We start from the raw sequence: 20613 nt of genomic DNA on the forward strand, positions 1-20613 counted from the left end.
ATTATTCTATAAAGAGAACGGACGAGGATTAACATTATGTTTACTCAGAGTGCATCAGAAACTGTATGGTATTTAAGATATTTAAGATCCAGTGTTTGACCCAAGAGCAACACCACTTATTCTTTAAATGAATATACACTGTCATACTGAACCCTAGTTGGCTGAAAGTGGTCATAATATCTTGGGTGCCCCGGTGGCCTGGTGGCTAAAGCCCTCGCTTCACATACGGAGGGCCTGGGTTCGATTCCCGGCGGGGTGGAAACATTTCGATGTGTTTCTTTACACCCGTTTTCCCATTCACTTAGCAACAAATAGGTACCTGGGTGTTAGTCGACTGGTGTGGGTCGCATCCTGGGGGACAAGATTGAGGACCACAATGGAAATAAGTTAGACAGTCCTCGATGACGCACTGACTTTCTTGGGTTACCCTGGGTGGCTAACCCACCGGGGTTAAAAAATCGAAGAAAATCTTATCTAACTTCTATTAGCTGGAAAAATTTAACTTGGAAAAGAACTTAAGAGGGAAAATAAATTAGAGAAGACTTGACTGGTGAAAACTCTTCAATTCACAGAAAATATGGCGGAGTACCTAATAGGAAAATATAGTGTGTGTAATCGGTGAGTTTGGCCAAAAACGTAATGGTCATTTTTTGCCGATAAAAGAGTGAAAAAATAATAAATCAACGTAAATCAGTTTGAACATAACGAAAAAATATATATAACATTGATTTTAATAAATATTAAATAAATTTCACTTGAAGTATATTTAGTAGAATTAGGCTACAATATATACTACATTAGGTTAGGTGTGGTCTCTAAGTTACGTCTGGTGTTAAACTAAAAAGAAATTAAAATCTACGTTTTCTTTGTTTCAGACCTCAATGATCATTCATCCACTTAAAATGAATAATGTTGGAGACCTCAATGACTGATTCCCATAGTAACGTCGATTGAGTCCCATAGTCATGCTGATTAATGTTGTAAGACACACAGTCATGCTGATTAATGTTGTAAGACACACAGTCATGCTGATTAATGTTGTAAGACACACAGTCATGCTGATTAATGTTGTAAGACACACAGTCATGCTGATTATCTCCAGCATGGCAGCTACAGAGATTGAATACAAGTAGTATCATAATAGCAACAAGATCCCTTCGTTGAAGTTCACAGACCATCTTGTCTCGGAGGCCCGAAGCCTTGTAATGCATGTCTAATCAGATCACCACTCACTGGTAATTTCACAACGTTGAATTTAAATACTAAGAGATATTAACCCACTCAGGTCAGTTCAAATCGCTGCCCATCCTTAGGTATGTTCCCATTCGGCTAACACACAGGTATCTATTTACTTCTAAGGGAACAGGAACAACAAGCATCAGGCGACTTTACTCAGTTACAATTCGCTCAGCATACAATCTGGAACTCTCGACTGTAAGCCACAGACGCAATCACTAACACTTCCAGTATGATCACCACTTGCTATATTTTTTTTTTTTTACAAAACATCCCCTCGAAGTTCATTTCCTGCTCGCACTTCCTGCTCCATTTAAATCACTAGAACCCCAAAGTCTTAACATCGGCCACAAACTTCAAAACAAACACATTCATCCCTCTGTTGAACATGTCTACCTACTTTATGGCTGGCCAGAGAAACATTGTTTATATTCCAGCTCTGAATCCACCGCTATCCATCACTGGGTAAGTGTCAGAATTGTGACATGTACTAACATTAAATATAAACACTGACCATATCTAGCAAGCAAAACTACTCTGTCAATCTTCAGCTTCAACGACACAAATTGTATCTTCTTTCCACATTAAGTCTTTCTTATGCTATAAGGATTTTTACATATGTGGGTGTGGCGGTGTTAGTGGAGGCAGACGCGACAATAATAACAGCAACGACACCATCAGCAGCAGTAACTACAACAGCAGCAGTAAAAACAACAGCAGCAGTAACAGCAGCAGCAACAGCAGTAACAACAAAAACAATAGCAGCAGCAACAACGGTAGCAACAGCAGAAACAGCAGCAATAACAGCAGAAACAGCAGCAATAACAGCAGAAACAGCAGCAATAACAGCAGCAGTAGCAGCAACAGCAGTATAAACCCCAACAACAATAACAGAAGTAGTAACAATGATAACAGCACCAAGATAACAGCAACACCAACAACGTTAGTAGTAGCAACAGCAGCAACAATGGCAGCAAAAGCAACAGCAGCAGTAGCAGCAGCAAGAACAACGATAACAGCAACGGCAAAAGCAGCAACAACAGTAAATCAGATCCAAATAGCTGTTTACCGACAATATTGAAGAAGAGACAAAGCTTGCAAAACGCACTTTTACGAGACTCTTCGCTCTGAGCGAAACGCGATAAAGCTCTATACAGAACAAAACTTGATAAAGCTCTGTACAGAGCAGAACTTGATAAGGCTCTATACAGAGGCAACTGCATAAAGCTCTATACAGAGAAAAACTTGTTAAATCTCAATACAGAACAAAATTTATAAAGTTCTGCAAAGAGGGGAACGTAATTAAACTCTTCTTAGAGTAAAACTTGATAAAGTTCTATACAAAACGAAACTTGGTAAAGCCCTACACAGAATGAAACTTGATAAAGCTCTACGCATCTAAACTTGATAAAGCTCCACAGCCAAGTCCAATGCAGCTCTGCACAGCCAAACTCGATAAAGCTCTTCATAGAGCGAGACTTGATACAGTGTGGGTGCGGCGGTGGCGGTGGAATCTCTGATACACAACGTCTTGGTGACGGGTTGTAACACCCAGCTTGCACATTATGAAGCTGTGTGACGCAGCTCTGACCTGGCCGCTATAACTATGGTGGTGTCCCGGCCTCTCTCCTTGCTTTAATCAAGTATCGCAGTTGGAGGTCTGCCGATTTTTGATCCATTAGGCGAGGACCTTGTTCACTCCACCAGTTATACTGCCTCCTGGTGTCTTCTTCTCGATACACACTGTTTTAAAGAGAGAGAGAGAGAGAGAGAGAGAGAGAGAGAGAGAGAGAGAGAGAGAGAGAGAGAGAGAGAGAGAGAGAGAGAGAGAGAGAGAGAGAGAGAGAGAGAGAGAGGAGAGAATGGTGTCAAAGTTGTCAGTGGTGACAGTAAGGCAGGATGAAATGTGTCATCTTAAATCTATGGAACAAGAAAGGGCTGTGGGCACAGATAAGGTGAACCCAAGATTGCTGAGTAGATGTGCACACCAACTAGCAGCCCCTCTACTCGCACGTATCAGCACTGCCTAGCACAGTGTAAATGCCCTTCTCTGTGGAAAGGGGCAAATGTAATCCCTGTTCACAAAAAAGAAGAGTAGAGATGAGATCAACATTTATAAACCAGTGTCACTCTTGTTTATCACGGCAAGATTCTTGAGACAATAATCTCAAGGTAGATGACAGAGTTTCTCGACTACTACTTGCTTCTTTATGACCCACAATATGTCTTCAGAAAAGGTCACTCTGCCTCTCCACTATGTGACACCGGTCACTGGATGAATCCTAGATCAGTTGTGTAGTAGCACTAGACATAGCTGGTACTCTTACCAGAGTATGGCATCAGGGACTCTTGGCAAAACTGCAACCACTAGGAGTCGCTGGCTCTGCACTATGCCTCCTTAGTGATTACCTTCAAGTTAGAACCCTAAAGGTAGTTCTCAACAGGACAGAGTCAACAAGACACTAACAATGACAGTGTTTCACAAGGAAATGTACTCGGACCATTGTTTTGGAATGTTTCCTTCAATGACCTTCAACTCATGCTAGAATCACATGCATATGCTGATGATTATATTCTGACAATTACTTATCAAAGGGAGGAAATGCCAGCTGCTCTCAATCACCAACTTACAGCTATACTATCCTGGGGAAAACGATAGCAGGTTACAGTTGCGTCTGAGAAAACACAGATGATGGTATCTAGGCACTATGACGGTAATACTGGAGCAGTGGTAAGAATGAGTGGGAATGTTGGAACCCAGGGATGAAGTTGATATCCTTGGGGTGATATTTGATTCCAAACTGACTTTGAAGAACCACGTAGTAAATCTCGCATAGAAAAGAAGTATTTTCAAACATCCCTGTGACTCATCTCTGATTTTAACTTCCAGCTGTGACCTTGCATACTTGAGACTCGCATTTCAAACTCACCATGTCTGTCCTGTCAATTCCTCTTGAGATATTGTACGTCGTAATCGCGTCGCTTCTAGTTCTTCTGTCCTCTAGTGTCTTTAGGTTTGGTTCCACTAGCCACTCCTCATAGTTCATTCCCCTCAGCTCTTTAACTAGTTTAAGTTTCGAGGTTCGTTTCACAATGTTATGATGTTCACAGGGAAGCGCCAAACCAGTAAGGGTCTTACAGTGCCTGCAGCATGGGAATTAATCAGGCTTAATCTAAGGAAGGAAAGGATAAATAAAATATATCTATCTAGAGCTCCTGACGAGCATGAAGCCCATACACATAACTCGCACATAGAAGCTTATGACGACGTTTCGGTCCAACTTAGACCATTTACAAGTCGCCGAACCGTCGTCACAAGCCTCCTTCTCTTGTGTGTGGGTTATTTGTGTATTGTTCAGTCACGGTATTGTGCCTTTTTGTTCCTAATGAAGGCCATATCCACTAATTCTAAGCAGCACCCAATGGGGACTGTTACATTACAGCGATCAGCAACATTCATTCGTGTTCTGTCAAGACTTTCGTTGATAAATGGTGACTTTTCTTACCTATGCACGAAGACAACACAACCGAAACATTGTTTAGAAAACAGATGATTAAAGAATTAAAAAAAGAAAAAAGATTTCATACTATCATCTGATTTTTTCTCTATTCCTTCTACGATAAATTTTATTCCGTAAATATTCGCCATCGAAAGATTTTTAATTGCAGAAAAAAAATTTACGTAAATTTTATGTGCAAAATGTCATTTGTGACATTTCCAACTTAAAAGATAACATAGTTGATCCTTTTCACGTGTGTGCCAGTCAAAGGGACACATCAGTTAACATCAGAGGGTGTGGTTGGGTGTGGCTGACGGCCGAGGCAGAAAAGTTGTGATTACCATCGCTGGTGAAGAACGTTTTCCAGAGCCTTTTATGTCCTGCAGATCTGTATCGTGGGAGTTGCGCTGGTTATTGTCTCCCCGTGAAGCTATCGTCTCTTGTTGTGGCTATCGTCTCTCCTGTCCCCTCATTATGTGTAATCTTCCTCTTACCATCAATAATGAGCTCTCTCTCCTCACTCTTCTGTAATTTTGTTCATATTAGGAGATATCTTAGGTATTGCCCGCCATCTAGTTGAGCGTTTGGAAGCTTTGAGTGTCTCAGTCAGATACGATGACCAGTGATTAGAGAACAAATTTCTTCCCACGTTCTAAGACCGTGATGAAAATGGTAACTAAGGAAGATAGAGTTCCTGAAAGCTGCAAGCCACTACGAAAGATTTGTACATGTCAGGCCTCGAGCGGCAGATGGCTACGCTTCCAGCTTCTTCCCTTCTTGAAGAGACAGAAGGCTAGTAACCATGATAATCCAAGGTCAAGCAGTGAGGCTCATTACTGTTCGGGTGTATTGTGGGTAGCTTTCTAAGGAGCGACCCACAAACAACTAGCTCTTAGGTACCTATTTGCTGCTAAGAAAATTGGGGTAGCGGGTGTAAAAAGACTTGCCCATATATCTCGCCCAGACGTCGAACCTGACTCCTGTCGGTGTGAGTAAACGAGCTAATGCAACACCTGTTACTACAATAGGAATTTCAACCAGAACTGCATTTATTTAACTAAAGAAAACAGTTAACTTATTTACAACACTGTATCAAGACGCAATACTGGAAAGAGCATCCTGTGTTCCCGGAGATAAAACTGGAAGAGTAAGTCATCCAATGTGAGGCAGAACTAAGTGAATACGCGAGGGAAAACTCTCATTAGAAGAGTAGTCACTTTCTATCTCTGTTTTTTATAGAAAAGCACTCTTCCTACCTGTTCTTTATAGGAATGCAGTCACTATTCCATCCTCTGTGTTTTCTTATAGGAAAGTAGTGACTTTTCTGCTATTGTTCTTCCTTGAAGGGAAGCTACTCTCCCAGTTTTGCCATTCATCCAGCCACTATCCTCCCTGAGAGTGTAATCATTCTTTTAACTTCTGTCTCATGCTGGAAGGCGCAGATATACTTCCAGAAAGTTAATCACTGTCCAAGCCACTTTTCTCTCTGGAGGAGTAGCCACTCTCCCGATCCCTGTCTTCCTTGGAAGAGAGAGAGAGAGAGAGAGAGAGAGAGAGAGAGAGAGAGAGAGAGAGAGAGAGAGAGAGAGAGAGAGAGAGAGAGAGAGAGAAACGTTCCAGCGCTTCTAGCTTCCATTTCCATGAATTTCCATACCTACTGTTCCCTCACGAGGCCCCCATAAACAAATTTCTTACACATGATCTCCGCTGGCTTATATCAGTCCGAGTATAGGCGGCGGCTACAATTACAGGCTGACCAGCAGTGCTGGATATGGAAGACAGCTGAGGCTGGCTGCCTCCACACGTCAAGGTTAGACTAGTTTAACTTCATACTAATTTTAAATGAGGCCTTCTAGCTTCCAATTAAGACACGGGCGGCGCTACACAATTCACTTTGACTGGTACATAAAGATCTTCAGAGTGCAAGACTAAATGGGAATCACTAAACAGGTAACTGATAAAGCCAGATCTGGAAGGTTACGTCACACTACATGGAAGTTCCTGGACAAATTATAACAATGAACATTTCGAATGGAACCAAACTAACCTTCTTTCTCGCACAATTTTCTGATATTCACTTCTTTCCCTAAAACATGACCAATCACGTCAAATTTTCCAACCCATTAAATCAAATATTATAGGAGCAATTGGCCTCATATGAGGGGATGTTTCCAAAATTAAGATACCCAAATGTTGCACAAGTGTCTAATTCAGTAACAATTATACTTTCTAAATATTAATCAGTGTGCCCAAAGTATATATTCTCGTACATTTTCACCAGATAGAAATGAGATCAAATAAAAACGCTCGCAAGTGGATAAATGGGCCACTAAAACCTCTCTTAGAAGGAAATAGAAGAATTTACCGGTGCATCAAAAAATAATATGGTCACTTTCTGAACAAATGGAAGATTAACCTTACCTATAAAATTAATGAGGTTAATGAATCCACAACACATCAAAATACATACTAGTACTTTTCCTTTTCTCTTACCTTCTCTCTTAACAATTTCCTTCTTGGCCAGTTTTGCATTTTAACGCAGTTCCTCCTTCCCCTTATTGCTATCTCACCCTCTTCTTCTTCCTCTCCTATTTCCTTCTTCCCCTTCCCTCCCATTCCCTCCTGCCCTCTCTTCCTCTCTTCTTACCCTCCCTCGCTCAGCACGAGTGAGGTAGGAGTGGCATTAATTACCCCTGGGTCAGCTATAGCCAGCCTTTATCACAGTTCTGACAGATATATCACCGCTCTGCTCGGTTTGTGTTGGAAAACTCATTACTAAAAGTCCTTACTTCTTGATGCCTTCATGTTAGGTGGGAATGCCACAGTCCATACCTCCTGATGCCTCCACGTTTAGGTAGAACGCCAGAGTCCCTACCTCCTGATGTCTCCATGTTAGGTGGGAACGCCAGAGTCCCTAAATCCTGATGTCTCCATGTTAGGTGGGAACGCCAGAGTCCCTACCTCCTGATGTCTCCATGTTAGGTAGGAGCGCCACAGTCCCTATCTCCTGATGTCTCCTTGTTAGGTGGGAACGTCACAGTTCATGTGTCCTGAGTGACGAAGCCAGGCGGGGGCTAAGGGGGCTAAAGCCTCTTAGAGATACTTTTATTTTTCAGTTAATGGCTAATTTTCACTATTATATTGACCACAAAATCACGATAGTTTAAGAAGCGTCTCACCTTCATGATGTAAATGTTTTGGAAAATCGACAAGCTAGAAAACGAGACACTTGTGTAATATTTGGGAATATTTATTATGGGAACGTTTCGCTAGTCAGTGGCTTCTTCAGTCCAATACAGAGAAGAACGGTAGAAGATAAAGAAGTTTAACGTAATCAGTCCCTCAGCCTGGAGTCCATCAGTCTTAAAATTGGTAGATTGAACACATCGCACAGTGGAAGACGAGGACTTTGTGATAGTTAGTCCCTCAGCCTAGAGGCTGAGGGACTATCACAAACTCATCTTCCACCGCTCTTCTCTGTACTGGACTGAGGAAGCCACTGGCTGGCGAAACGTTTCCAAAATAAAAATAAGTGGGAGTCTTGTGTCATTGACTTAGAGATGTGACAACTATTACTGATTTCACCTGTTGCAGATGGCTAAACCTTCTTATAATTGTTTATTTACATAATTCTCTCTAATAGCCTACATGTCAAGGTATCTTATTAATGAAAATAAGATACTGGACTGTGGGTCGTGCGTTGGACTACGTGCAACCAGCAGTAACAGCCTAGTTGATCAGGCCCTGATTCACCAGTAGGCCTGGTCATGGACCTGGCCGAGGGGGCGTTGATCCCCGGAATACCCTCCAGGTAGACATATTAAGCAAATAAATAACAAAAAGGCACAATACTACTACTACTACCTCCACCTCTTCCTGCCTGTATATAGCCGTCCTGCTCCACCTCTGTTAGTGTGACTTTGTCAATGGTCCAAGTCGGACCGAAACGTCGTCGTCGTAAGCTTCTCTCTTTTATGTGCGGGTTATTTGTGTATATTAAGCAAATATCCTAAATTTGTTTGAAACAGGTAAAGGCAACTGAATATATAACTTCATATGCGCTCATGTAAACCCCTTTTTGGGCCCTAATTACTAAGCTTTTGTGTATCCATATGCTTTACTAACCATAGGATAAAAAAAAAGTGCACAATGAACTAGCCACTTCGGTGGTAAAATCTACAAAATAAAAAAAAAAATGTTATAACTTACATCTATAGAATTTTCAGAAATATCGCAGAGAATGATAATATATTTAGGGGTAAGACATGCATTTAACGCATTAATTAGCATTCATGATACAGGAGGCACGGAAGGTAAGGTAAACATTTACATGAAGGGTCCCTGTGGTGGCCGTATGGCTGGCCTGGCAGTGTGTGCCTCATCACTCTTCAGTGGCTGCTGGTTGGCTCCCTCATTGTCCTCATTCACCCCCTTCTCTTTCCCCTTTTCCTCCTCCTCATCTTCCAACTCCTCGTCCTCTTTGTCGTCCTCCTAAATTTTCAGTCATCAGTGTTCGTCCTGATACGAACTAAATACACAAGCCTACTCTGAGAGCACTAATATTATAGCTGTATATGAACCAGGAGGTGCAATAGACGACAATATACTAACAAAATTATCTATACCTGGATTAATTTTCTATATAAATAGTAAACTAGTAATGTATCGGACATCCGCATCCGCAGCTGCATCCGTATTTTACTGTAAACAGATATCCACATCCGCAGAACATCCGCATAATTTCTTACATCCGCATCCGCGAAATAAATAAGACATCCTCATACACATCCTCATTTAGATATCCGCGGATATCTAAATTTTCACATCTATACATATCTATAAGTAAACATGGAAAAGGAGCTAAAGCTATGTTATATATCGAAGATCGCTGACTAAAACTCAATAAGTGTGAATACCTGTGATCGATCGTATGAAATTATGATAATAATAAAAAATTAAGTTTTGCATGGATTGTACAAGAAAAAAGAAAAATTATTCTTACAAAATCAATTATAAATACTACTAATATTATAAATCCTAGTGAATGATGGTACCATTGGGAGGCGAAAATATTTTGCACTTTGGTTTATTCAAGTACTGAAAAACTCTTTCATTCTTTAGACAAGATATGAAAGAAATGTGACCGGTAAGCCAGCGGAAGGCCTCGGTCAGATGACCAAAAGCTCCAACGGCGGGTCATCATCTGACTAAGACCCGAGTCAGGGGGGTCTTAGATGTACTTACCATATTAGTGATGGAAAACAGGTGGTGAAACAAAAGTTAATGTTGATAAGGGGGAAATAGGTGTAATACACAGGTGAAATCACATATTAGTAAAAAAAAAAACAGGTGTAAAACACAAATGTACTCACCATACTGACAGCGGGAGCCAAAGAACCCGACAGGACAGATGCAACGGTTGTACACACAGCGACCACCATTGTGACAGTAGATGCGGCCACACACAGCTGTAATCAAACAGGTGAGCAATACCGCCCACAGCAGCAACGCCCGCTCCACGCCCATCTTGACCATGCCCGCACTCACACGCACCAGCACTACACGTGTCCTCACACACCTGCACTACACGTGTCCTCACACACCTGCACTACACGTGTCCTCACACACCTGCACTACACGTGTCCTCACTACACTGGTGGGCAGCAGAGTCTCATTTTTAGCTCTGTGTTTACATACTTTTTTCTTCCATTTGGAGGAATCTCTAGCATCAAAATACGCAAATGAATTTATGTAAGGAAATGATTATATTGTTACGTTATTTTTATTTACTTACAAGAACAAAATCATATAAATTGCATGGCTGAAAACACTGAGATAACTACACGCGTCACCATCACAAGACTCAGTGGAACTGCCACAACAAAAGTGATAATACGAAAGCGAGCAAGACTATTTTAGACGATGTTTCGCTCACGATTTGATAAAAGTCCTGGGCGAAACGTCATCTAAAATCAAGACTTGCTGCTTATTATATGTGTTTGTACTCTCCACATCACACAATGAAATTTAAGACATGAAACACTCACTACAAACCCTCACTTCAGTTTGGTCCATTTATAATGTTAAATTTCAACTAATCGTTTGTCGATCGATTGACATTTAAAATGAAAATATTATTATACATTAATAAAAAATAGTATTTTTTTGATATTGAAGGAACCCCTGAACCAGAGGTCAGATATTACCAACGATCAAATATTTAGCATCATCGATACATTGTTAATAATTTTGAATATCATATCCATAGCATACGAACATTACTTTAAAACATATCCATAAATAACTTTTATATACCATAAATGTAACCTTTAAATTTTGTGTATCATATTTCGTAATAATATATACCAGTTTGTGCATTTATGAAGGATGGATTGGTTTTGAAGGTGGAATGTTCAGACGGCCTCAGGGAGACACCTAAACATTTATGAAGGATGGATTGGGAAATGTGGAATATTCAGTCTCAGGGAGAGACACAAACATTTTACCTCGAATCTTTTCATCTTTTTATTACATTAGCTAGATTAAATACACATTTCTCGACCCCTAAGACTTCCCTAGCTGTTGATCTGAATCTAAACCTTAGTTCCGATGGCATCTTTTTCTAGACATCTGGTTAACTTTTTTCATAGTCACGATTACATTTAGATCTACGTACGTTGATATGAAGTATGAAGGACTGTGTACATTACGTTGACCTTCATTCAGATCTACAAATGTTAGATTTAGTTGATCTTAAGTATATAGTGCTACGTACACTTAAACTCCGTAAGGGTGTTTATATTGCACTGAACCTATAACCGGAGGATCAACTGTACGTCTTCAACAGTTTATGCAACTCTATCGAGTCTCAGAATAGCCTTCATGAGCCTTAGCTAAAAAAAAAAAAACTGGACTGAACGTGTTAATCACTAGCAACCTGACTGGCTGGTAGTAGAGCACGATTAGAAAACTAAAGATTAGATTTTCTCTGCTCGTAGTGCTGAATGATCCATGCGGACTAATTGCTTCGTAACTTATACTGCAAATAATGTACTTCAGGAAAATCGTAGAATATGTAGTACCAGCGTGGAGCCCCCCACTCGTCATATTCAGGAATTTGTAGAGGTCCAACGCTACGAAATCAGACTAATGCCTGAGCCGAGTTTAAATGTAATTTTGGAAGAGAAGGCTAAGGGAGACATGATTATGACGTAACCCATCTCTCTCCCCTCCTTCCCTCCCTCCCTCTCCCTCTCTCTCTGACTGTTTCTGTATGTCTGTCTGTCTCTCTCTCTCTCTCTCTCTCTCTCTCTCTCTCTCTCTCTCTCTCTCTCTCTCTCTTTCCTCAGTTCAGGTATGAATGAACTAGTTCAAATGGTGAAATAAAAGGCCTTACAAAATTTTAAGAGTAGGTATGCTGGGGCTCAAGAGGCCAGAAGCCAATAACGTCAGTCAACTAATTTTAGGAGGCGAGATCAGGAGCCAAGACTCGACCCCCGCAAACGCAAATCTATGCATACACTTCATCTGTGTCAGCTTGCAATACCACGAGTGTGCTATTAACGTAGCCAGCTGAGCAGCTGACATCCCTCACCTCCCCTACCACCACAATCACCTCCTCCCCCACCACAATCACCCTCTACAACCACCACCACAATCACCCCCTACAACCACCACCACAATCACCCCCTCCCCACCACAATCACCCCCTCCCCACCACAATCACCCCCTCCCCACCACAGCCCAACCCTTACAACCCCATCCTCACACAACACCACTCCATCATTCCACTAAAAACAACCACTCCCACCCACCTCTACAATTACAGCTCCTTCCCCACCACTATATTTTTCACCACCACCACTCTCACGCACCCCAACCACCCCCACCAGTCTTTCACCACTACCCCGTCTCCCTGCCCACATCCCCCTAACATTACCCCATCACAAGGACGAGAGTTCTGGCAGACACACCGGTTCAGAGAGCATTTAAATCATGTCGTGGTTTTTGGCATTTCTGGGCAACACCTTTACAAACACGACGCTCAAACTTATTACTGAAATTGAAGCTAAAGGTACAAGTCAAGGCTGTAGTGAAGAAGTTCAAAATAGCGGATGTAAAAACCTAATACACAGATTTAGCAGAACCATGTGGGATTAAGAGAGTTAAAGAGTATTATATACATTAGTAAGTGCGAAGCTTACACGGACTAGACAGCGTCTGGGAATAAGAGAGGTAATAAGGTTTGATTCGAAGAAATAGAGGGACACTTCAGTTCCTTGGATTAAGGGCCCTTGTAACATTCTCCACCAGTAATGTGTATCATACAAGGTTTTTTCCTATGAGATAAAACTTTAAGCCTGTTTTTTAATATTTATATATATTTATTTAATGTATATACATTAGATAAATACCATGCCCAGGTGGTAGGTGAGGTACCATACTCAGGTATTCGCTGTCACCAACACACCTGCACACAACTTATCACTGCTGGCCACTCACTACAGAACAAAGCCACTTAGCCCCTCCTTCCTGTCATCCTTGATTATCTTGTGACTCTTCTAATTATTACATTCAAGAAGAGTTAATCCCTTTGAGGTGAGAACTGCTTTTAGGGAATGAGTGGTAATCAGGTTAGATCGAAGGAAAGATATTTCTTTGGATCAAGAACCCATTTAAGAACATAACATAAGAAAGAAGGAACACTGCAACAGGCCTACTTACCCATGCGGAGCAGGTCCATGTCCCCCCCCACGGATTAGACCAATGACCCCCCCCCCCGGATTAGCCCAATGACCCACCCAGTCTGGTCATTCCCACTCAAGGATGGAGCACTGCACCAGACCCAGCAGCACAAGCTAGTCAGGTCCAACTCACACCCACCCACACCCACTCATGTATTTATCTAACCTAAAAGTACACAACGTTTTAGCCTGAATAACTGTACTCGGGAGTTTGTTTCACTCATCCACAACTCTATTACCAAACCAGTGCTTTCCTATATCCTTCCTGAATCTGAATTTTTCCAACTTGAAACCATTGCTGCGAGTCCTGTCCTGGCTGGAAATTTTCAGCACGTTATTTACATCCTCTTTATTTATTCCTGTTTTCCATTTATATACCTCGATCATATCTCCCCTAATTCTACGCCTTTCGAGAGAGTGCAGATTCAGGGACCTCAGTCTATCCTCATAGGGAAGATTTCTGATACATGGGATCATCTTTGTCATCCTCCTCTGTACGTTTTCCAGAGCATTTATATCCATTCTGTAATACTGTGACCAGAACTGAGCAGCATAGTCTAAATGAGGCCTAACCAAGGATATATAGAGTTGAAGAACAACCTGAGGACTTCTATTATTTATACTTCTAGATATGAAGCCAAGAATTCTGTTAGCTATATTGCGAACACTAATGGACTGTTGTCTTGGTTTTAAATTACTGCTAACCAGAACTCCTAAATCCTTTTCGCAATCAGTAGTATTAAGATCTACATCATTTAGTTTATGTGTGGCATGGTTATTTACCTGTCCAACATTTAGAATATTGCATTTGTCAATATTAAACTGCATCTGCCACTACTCCGACCATTGCATCAGTCTATTCAAATCATCCTGGAGTGCTCTAGTGTCCTCATTAGAATGAATTGGACGGCCTATTTTGGTGTCATCAAGGCATTCCCTTGTAAGGAATGATGCACAGGACAAGTCCTGTCGTAACTTCTGGCAAATAGAAATTCTCTGGTTAATAAGGTTTGAAGCCTATAGACTGATCTAGTGTATTTAATGCCCAAATTCACCATACACTATCAAGAATAATCTAATCAATCAATATAGAGATTAAAGTAGTCTGGGAATATATTCGCTCATATTAGACACATTTCGGTGCATACAACAGTGTTAGCAGCGTTACTGGTCACAAGAGCTGCAGGAACCCTGGGTCACTTTACATTACCATCAAAAACAAGCGAGTTAAATTGTCGCTAGTCATGCTAGTACAACTTTCTCTGCTATTATTCTACAACACAAAAATGGTTTATATATTTTTTAAGAGGTGTGTAGAAACTTAACCAGCTGTCTTTCACCAAGGTAGGGTGTCCCAAAAAAACAGGGAAGCACAGTCACAATCATTCTTGCCAGAAGTTTGCGGACATCACATAGAATTGCCAGATGGCAAATGACCCTCTGACCTGTAACATCCACCATCCATTTTTCAACGAGTAGGAACTGAACTCATCTCTGTGATATTTTTTTGATATTTGTAATCACGTGTTTTACTGTGATTTCTTCCATGCTGTTTTATATATCTTCATTTATTTCCTCATCTATAAGCTCTTTACTACAAACACAAAGTGAACTCTAGCGGAGAGGTGTAACATTAAAAGTTAAGGAATTTGATACAAAGCGGAAGTTGTCACAGTTGTTTTTTGCTTATGACACCGTTCATTTGGGAGATTCTGAAGAGAAGCTGCTAAAGCTGGTAGTCGAACTTAGGAGGGTATGTCTGTGGTATATAAGCTTCTTCACGAATATGCTGTACTCCTGTCAAGACTGATGGAGAAATTACATCGATTCCAAGCTGTGGGACTGAATGCCTCAAACTCCTTCTGATCTTCAACCATTCTTCTCTGTACTGGATTGAGAAAGTCACTGATTTACTAAACGTTTCCACAGTAAAGATACCCAAGTGTTGCACAAGCGTCTCATTCATCAATTTGTCGGTTCTCTGCGCTATTTATCTACAGTCTGTGGTGTGACAATGATGTAGAGAATTTGGAGTTTGGAGACAGAGGGTGCGAGGCTACCAAAAATATTATTATGAGGGCTGAAGAGGGGTTGAGGTTGTTTGGACACTTAGAGAGGAGGAAGCAAAATAGGATGACTAGTTGGAGGTAAGGAGGGATAGGAGTGGTCCTAGGAAAACTTGATGGGAGGGGGGGGGTAGCAAAGAGTTTTCGAGTGCTAGCAAAGTAACTTTTACGAAGGAATTTAAGAAAATCGATTAGCAGGACTTGAGCCCTGGAGGTGGAAAGTAGATTGCCTGAACTCTGAAGGAGGGATGGGGATGTTGCGGATCAGGTCATCTGAACTGTGATGCCAACACGCTTCTGGTAAAACAGTGATTGAATGAATGACGGTGAGAGACGGCAGATGTGTTTATAAAAAAAATAAACCCTAAATACCTCAGGTAGTAGTTGGGGTAAAAAGCTGCAATAAATTCTGAATCAAAGCAAGATATCTCCGTGATGAGAAAAACTCTCTTCCAAAATAAGCTCACGAGAAACTTTTATAGCAAATTGAGGGCAACATGTCTCAACCTAAGCTGGCACGAGACACAACAGGTGAAGGGATTTCCATTAAGCCTTCATCCACTCGTAAAACTGTCTTGCTGTTAACAGTCTCATCTAAAGAGAGTTCCTTGAACGGTTTTATGGTGATGTGTGGTAAAGGGAAATACCTGAGGTGATCTTGGAAAATTATTACTTAGTGAGGTTTTAGACGGTGACAGGAGATGACAGTAGTGGTTCATTCGTCAGGTAACAACACACTGTGTCCTGAGACACGTCAGGAGACACCGATGGCTTATCGGAACTGAGTGTGACACTTCATTTAACAAAGGATCACTATTTAGTAGCATATCCTAAGATAAGATGTTGATACCATCATGAGTGACAGGGAACTGGTGCATTGTAGATGCCTGACCCGTGTCGCGTATATTGGTTTTTGGTTAATGTTATATAGGTGGTGAGAAGATCAGTTAAGAGAATCCTGGCCTGGGTGGGCGAACCCTGAACAATGGATCAATAACTATTGAGCGAATCTTTACTAAACTTGTATCTTAAGACCACTAGATGTACACGAGTGTCTCAGCAACAAATTAGATAAATCTACCCTGAAGATTTATTTATTGCAGATATCTCTAAATCTTTGTTCAGTTATGCTAGGGTGGTGCATGTGTAAAATTTTAACCTTCTGCCCTGTCTTGAAACTTATATTAAAATAAGTTAGAGTTTTACTTTACTGAATATGTTTAAATTGCTAGCAAAATGTGCGTTGGGCCTCGAAATTAAAGTGAAGCTATCGAGTACATTAATTTAGATCAGCTTATGTTTGTAATACATGTAATGTAGATCTGGCTGTGTAGTGTTGATTCACTGTTTAGAGAAAGATCAGTCCCCCACCTCTCCTCTTGAAAATCAGAAAAAGATTAAAAGCGTCCACCATTGGTCAATACTTCCAACTTATGATCTAACAAATCAAGGTTTTAGGTTCTTCAACAAAGAGTATAGACGAGAAGTTCCTTGTAATTAATGAAGCACCTTTGATTTAAGAAATCTGAGCTCCTCTCTCCTTCCTTGGCTCTAAGTCTAACCTGATTATCTCCCATTCTCAAGACGCCGTATAACAGATTTTCACCAAACGCTTTTCGAGAGGAAATGGACACACAAAAAAGTAATTACCATAAACTATTTTGGCCAGACGGAAATTCCAAAGGAGATATTCTAGTCAAATTTATATTTGCAACATGATTATGTAAAACGTAAGAACAACATTATGGAGCCTCGAGACGCTTTTGTGTGAATTCTGAGCACGTTGGTCGGGGAGGAAAAAAAGGGAGAGAGAGGAAAATTTATTATTAGATTTACGGGGTAAGGAAGGTTATCAGATTTTTATCTAAGGAAGGAAGTCCTTCACTACGAATCTAGGCGCCCCTTTTGAAGGGAGAGAGAGGGGGGAGAGAGGGGGGAGAGAGAGAGGGAGAGAGAGGGGGGAGAGAGAGAGAGGGGGGGAGAGAGAGGGAGGGGCAGAGAAAGAGGAAGAGAGAGAGAGAGAGAGAGAGAGAGACAGAGAGAGAGAGAGAGAGAGAGAGAGAGAGAGAGAGAGAGAGAGAGAGAGAGAGAGAGAGAGAGAGAGAGAGAGAGAGAGAGAGATAGATACATAGATACATAGATAGATAGAGAGGTTAAGAGAGATAGATAGATAGAGAGGTTAATGCTTCAAGGATGGTGCCACCAGGAACACATTAGGGACCGATCATTGGCTGCCTTGACTACAGCTTAGTGCCTCACCATTGTATTTACCTCACCTCTTTCCTCTCTCCCGTTATTCCTCTTCCTCCTCCCTTGTTCCTCTCTTCCTTTCCCTCCCCTCGTGTTTTTCATCCTTCATACACAGATAATCCGCACGTAAGAGAAGGAAACGTATGACAACGTTTCGGTCCAACTTGGACCATTAACTAATTACCCATTAATTAATTAGTTAGTCACGCGTGTGACTAGTTAATTAATTAATGGTCAAAATAGGACGGAAACATTGTCAGTTTAATTCTGTATCCGGATTATTTGATGGCTAATGTGGTTCCTATATTCAAATCAGGGGATAAGTCCACTCCTTCAAATTACCGTCCAATAAGCCTGACATCTATAGTGGGCAAGTTGTTAGAATCAATTATAGCTGACATTATCAGAAGTCACCTTGAAGAGCATAACTTGATAAATGAATCTCAGCATGGATTCACGAGAGGTCGTTCCTGCCTGACAAACTTACTGACGTTCTTCAATAGAACATTTGAGGCAGTAGACAGTGATAAGGAATATGATATTGTTTATTTGGATTTTAGTATAGCCTTCGACAGAGTACCTCACAAGAGACTCTTAAGAAAAGTGGCAGCTCATGGTATAGGAGGTAAGGTTCTAGCATGGATTGAGGCATGGCTTACCAATAGAAAGCAGAGAGTTACCATTAATGGAGTGAAATCTGAATGGGGATTAGTCACTAGTGGCGTTCCACAAGGATCAGTTTTAGGCCCTCTCTTGTTCATAATTTACATTAATGACCTTGATGAAGGGATTACTAGTGACATGAGTAAGTTTGCTGATGATACAAAGATAGGCCGTATAATTCACTCTGAGGAGGATATGAATGAACTCCAGGACGATTTGAACAAATTAATGTCTTGGTCTGAGAAATGGCAGATGAAGTTTAATGTGGATAAGTGTAAGGTACTTGCCCTTGGTAATGAAAATAACCCTCGAAGCTATAATCTAGGTGAAGTAGAGCTTGGTCATACAGAATGTGAAAAAGACTTGGGAGTCATGGTAAGCAGAAATCTAAAGCCAAGACAGCAGTGCCTCAGTGTGCGCAACAAGGCCAACAGATTACTTGGATTTATCTCAAGAAGTATAAGTAACAGAAGTCCAAAAGTTATTTTACAGCTCTATACATCACTAGTGAGGCCTCATTTAGATTATGCTGCTCAGTTTTGGTCCCCTTACTACAGGATGGACATAGACTCATTAGAGAACATACAGAGAAGAATGACTAAAATGATTTACTGTGTAAGGAACCTCCCGTATGAAGATAGACTTAAAGCCTTAAATCTCCACTCTCTGGAGAGGCGTAGAATGAGGGGAGATATCATTGAAGTGTATAAGTGGATGACGGGCATAAACAAGGGAGTCATTAATAAAGTACTGAGGATGTCGAACCAGGTAAGAACCAGGAATAATGGATTTAAGTTGGATAAATTTAGATTTAGAAAGGACATAGGTAAGTACTGGTTTTCTAACAGAGTTGTAGATGCGTGGAACAGTCTTCCCAGTGGGGTGATAGAGGCTAGGACCTTGGGCAGCTTTAAGAAGAGACTGGACAAATATATGAGTGGGAGGGGCTGGGTTTGATTGGTGTTGGGGGGTGTGAGAGTTGTTTCTTGAGTAGCTTTAGGTAGATGTCGTTTTGATAAGGACCTGCCTCGAATGGGCCAGTAGGCCTTCTGCAGTGTTCCTACATTCTTATGTTCTTATGTTCTTATGTATTGATCCAGTCACGGTATTGTGTCTTCTTATTCTTTTAATTCTTCATTATGTCTCTATCTTTCTTCCCTTTTCCGTTTTGTATGCGTCCGTCTCATGTATTTCTCTCTCTCTCTCTCTCTCTCTCTCTCTCTCTCTCTCTCTCTCTCTCTCTCTCTCTCTCTCTCTCTCAGTCCTAATTATTACATTTTCTGCAGTGTAGTACACAAGCCAAGAGATCTTTTCTCGTCTCACTTCATATTAAAACTTGGCTCAAGTGTTAGCTTCAAGCCGTTTTATACGTGTATTTTCTATTCTTATACAACATTCATGTTAAGACAGAATGAAGACGGTGCTTTCTGTTGGCGCCAGCTTAATCATTTAGAGTTTTTTCAAATACGTTTTTGAGGTGAGAATATGTTACTTGTGCAAGACAATTGAGAAATGCTTGATTACTACCGGAGTATTGTCCACGAAAGAGATGAAACCGGTATAAAATTACTGATCGCTGCCCGTCGTGTGGTGTAATAGCTGTGTTTTAGTATTCCATATATTTGGGTCAAGTGGAAGAGCTTCAGGACACCTTCGACGGGTTTGGAGAGTTCTCCTACTTTCGTAGTCCTGCCCTGGGCCAGACTTGTCTGGTGCTTGCCTAGTGAACCAGGTTGTTGTTGTTGGCACCCCATCGACCCACATAGCCCTAACAGCCTGGTTGATCCAATACTTAGAAGAGATACTCGTTGAGTTTCCTCTTGAAGACTTCTTTACTTGTTCCAGCAATTTTTCTCACATCTTCTGGAAAAGTTTTAACGCCTGGGTTCACGGATGTTGATACAATGTTCTCTTATTGTACTCACAGTTTCCCTACTTTTCACTGAATTCTAAATTTTCTTCTATATCTCTCATTCTATTATGTTATGTCAGTGTGGAGATTTGAAATCAGGCCCTTAAGTACCTTTCACACAAATATGTTATCATGCCTCTCTATCTCTCCTGTGCTGCAGAAAGTATCTATTAAGGACTGAGGCCTTCCTAGTAATTTAAGTTTTATTAATTCTATGCGGGCCACAAATGACCTCTGTCTAT

At 41.0% G+C, this 20613-nt stretch overlaps 1 protein-coding gene across 1 annotated transcript in view; it reads right to left on the minus strand.

The window, feature by feature from the left end:
- Positions 1–20613, minus strand: part of LOC128700581 (multiple epidermal growth factor-like domains protein 6) — a gene marked incomplete at its 3' end in the record, with an annotated part of 145689 nt that overhangs the window by 29080 nt on the left and 95996 nt on the right. The window contains 1 exon segment of the mRNA XM_070098865.1: positions 10109–10204. Coding sequence (XP_069954966.1) covers positions 10109–10204 — 96 coding nt within the window.

The sequence above is a fragment of the Cherax quadricarinatus genome, chromosome 65 (genome assembly GCF_038502225.1).
Source record: "Cherax quadricarinatus isolate ZL_2023a chromosome 65, ASM3850222v1, whole genome shotgun sequence".
Lineage (NCBI taxonomy): Eukaryota > Metazoa > Arthropoda > Malacostraca > Decapoda > Parastacidae > Cherax > Cherax quadricarinatus.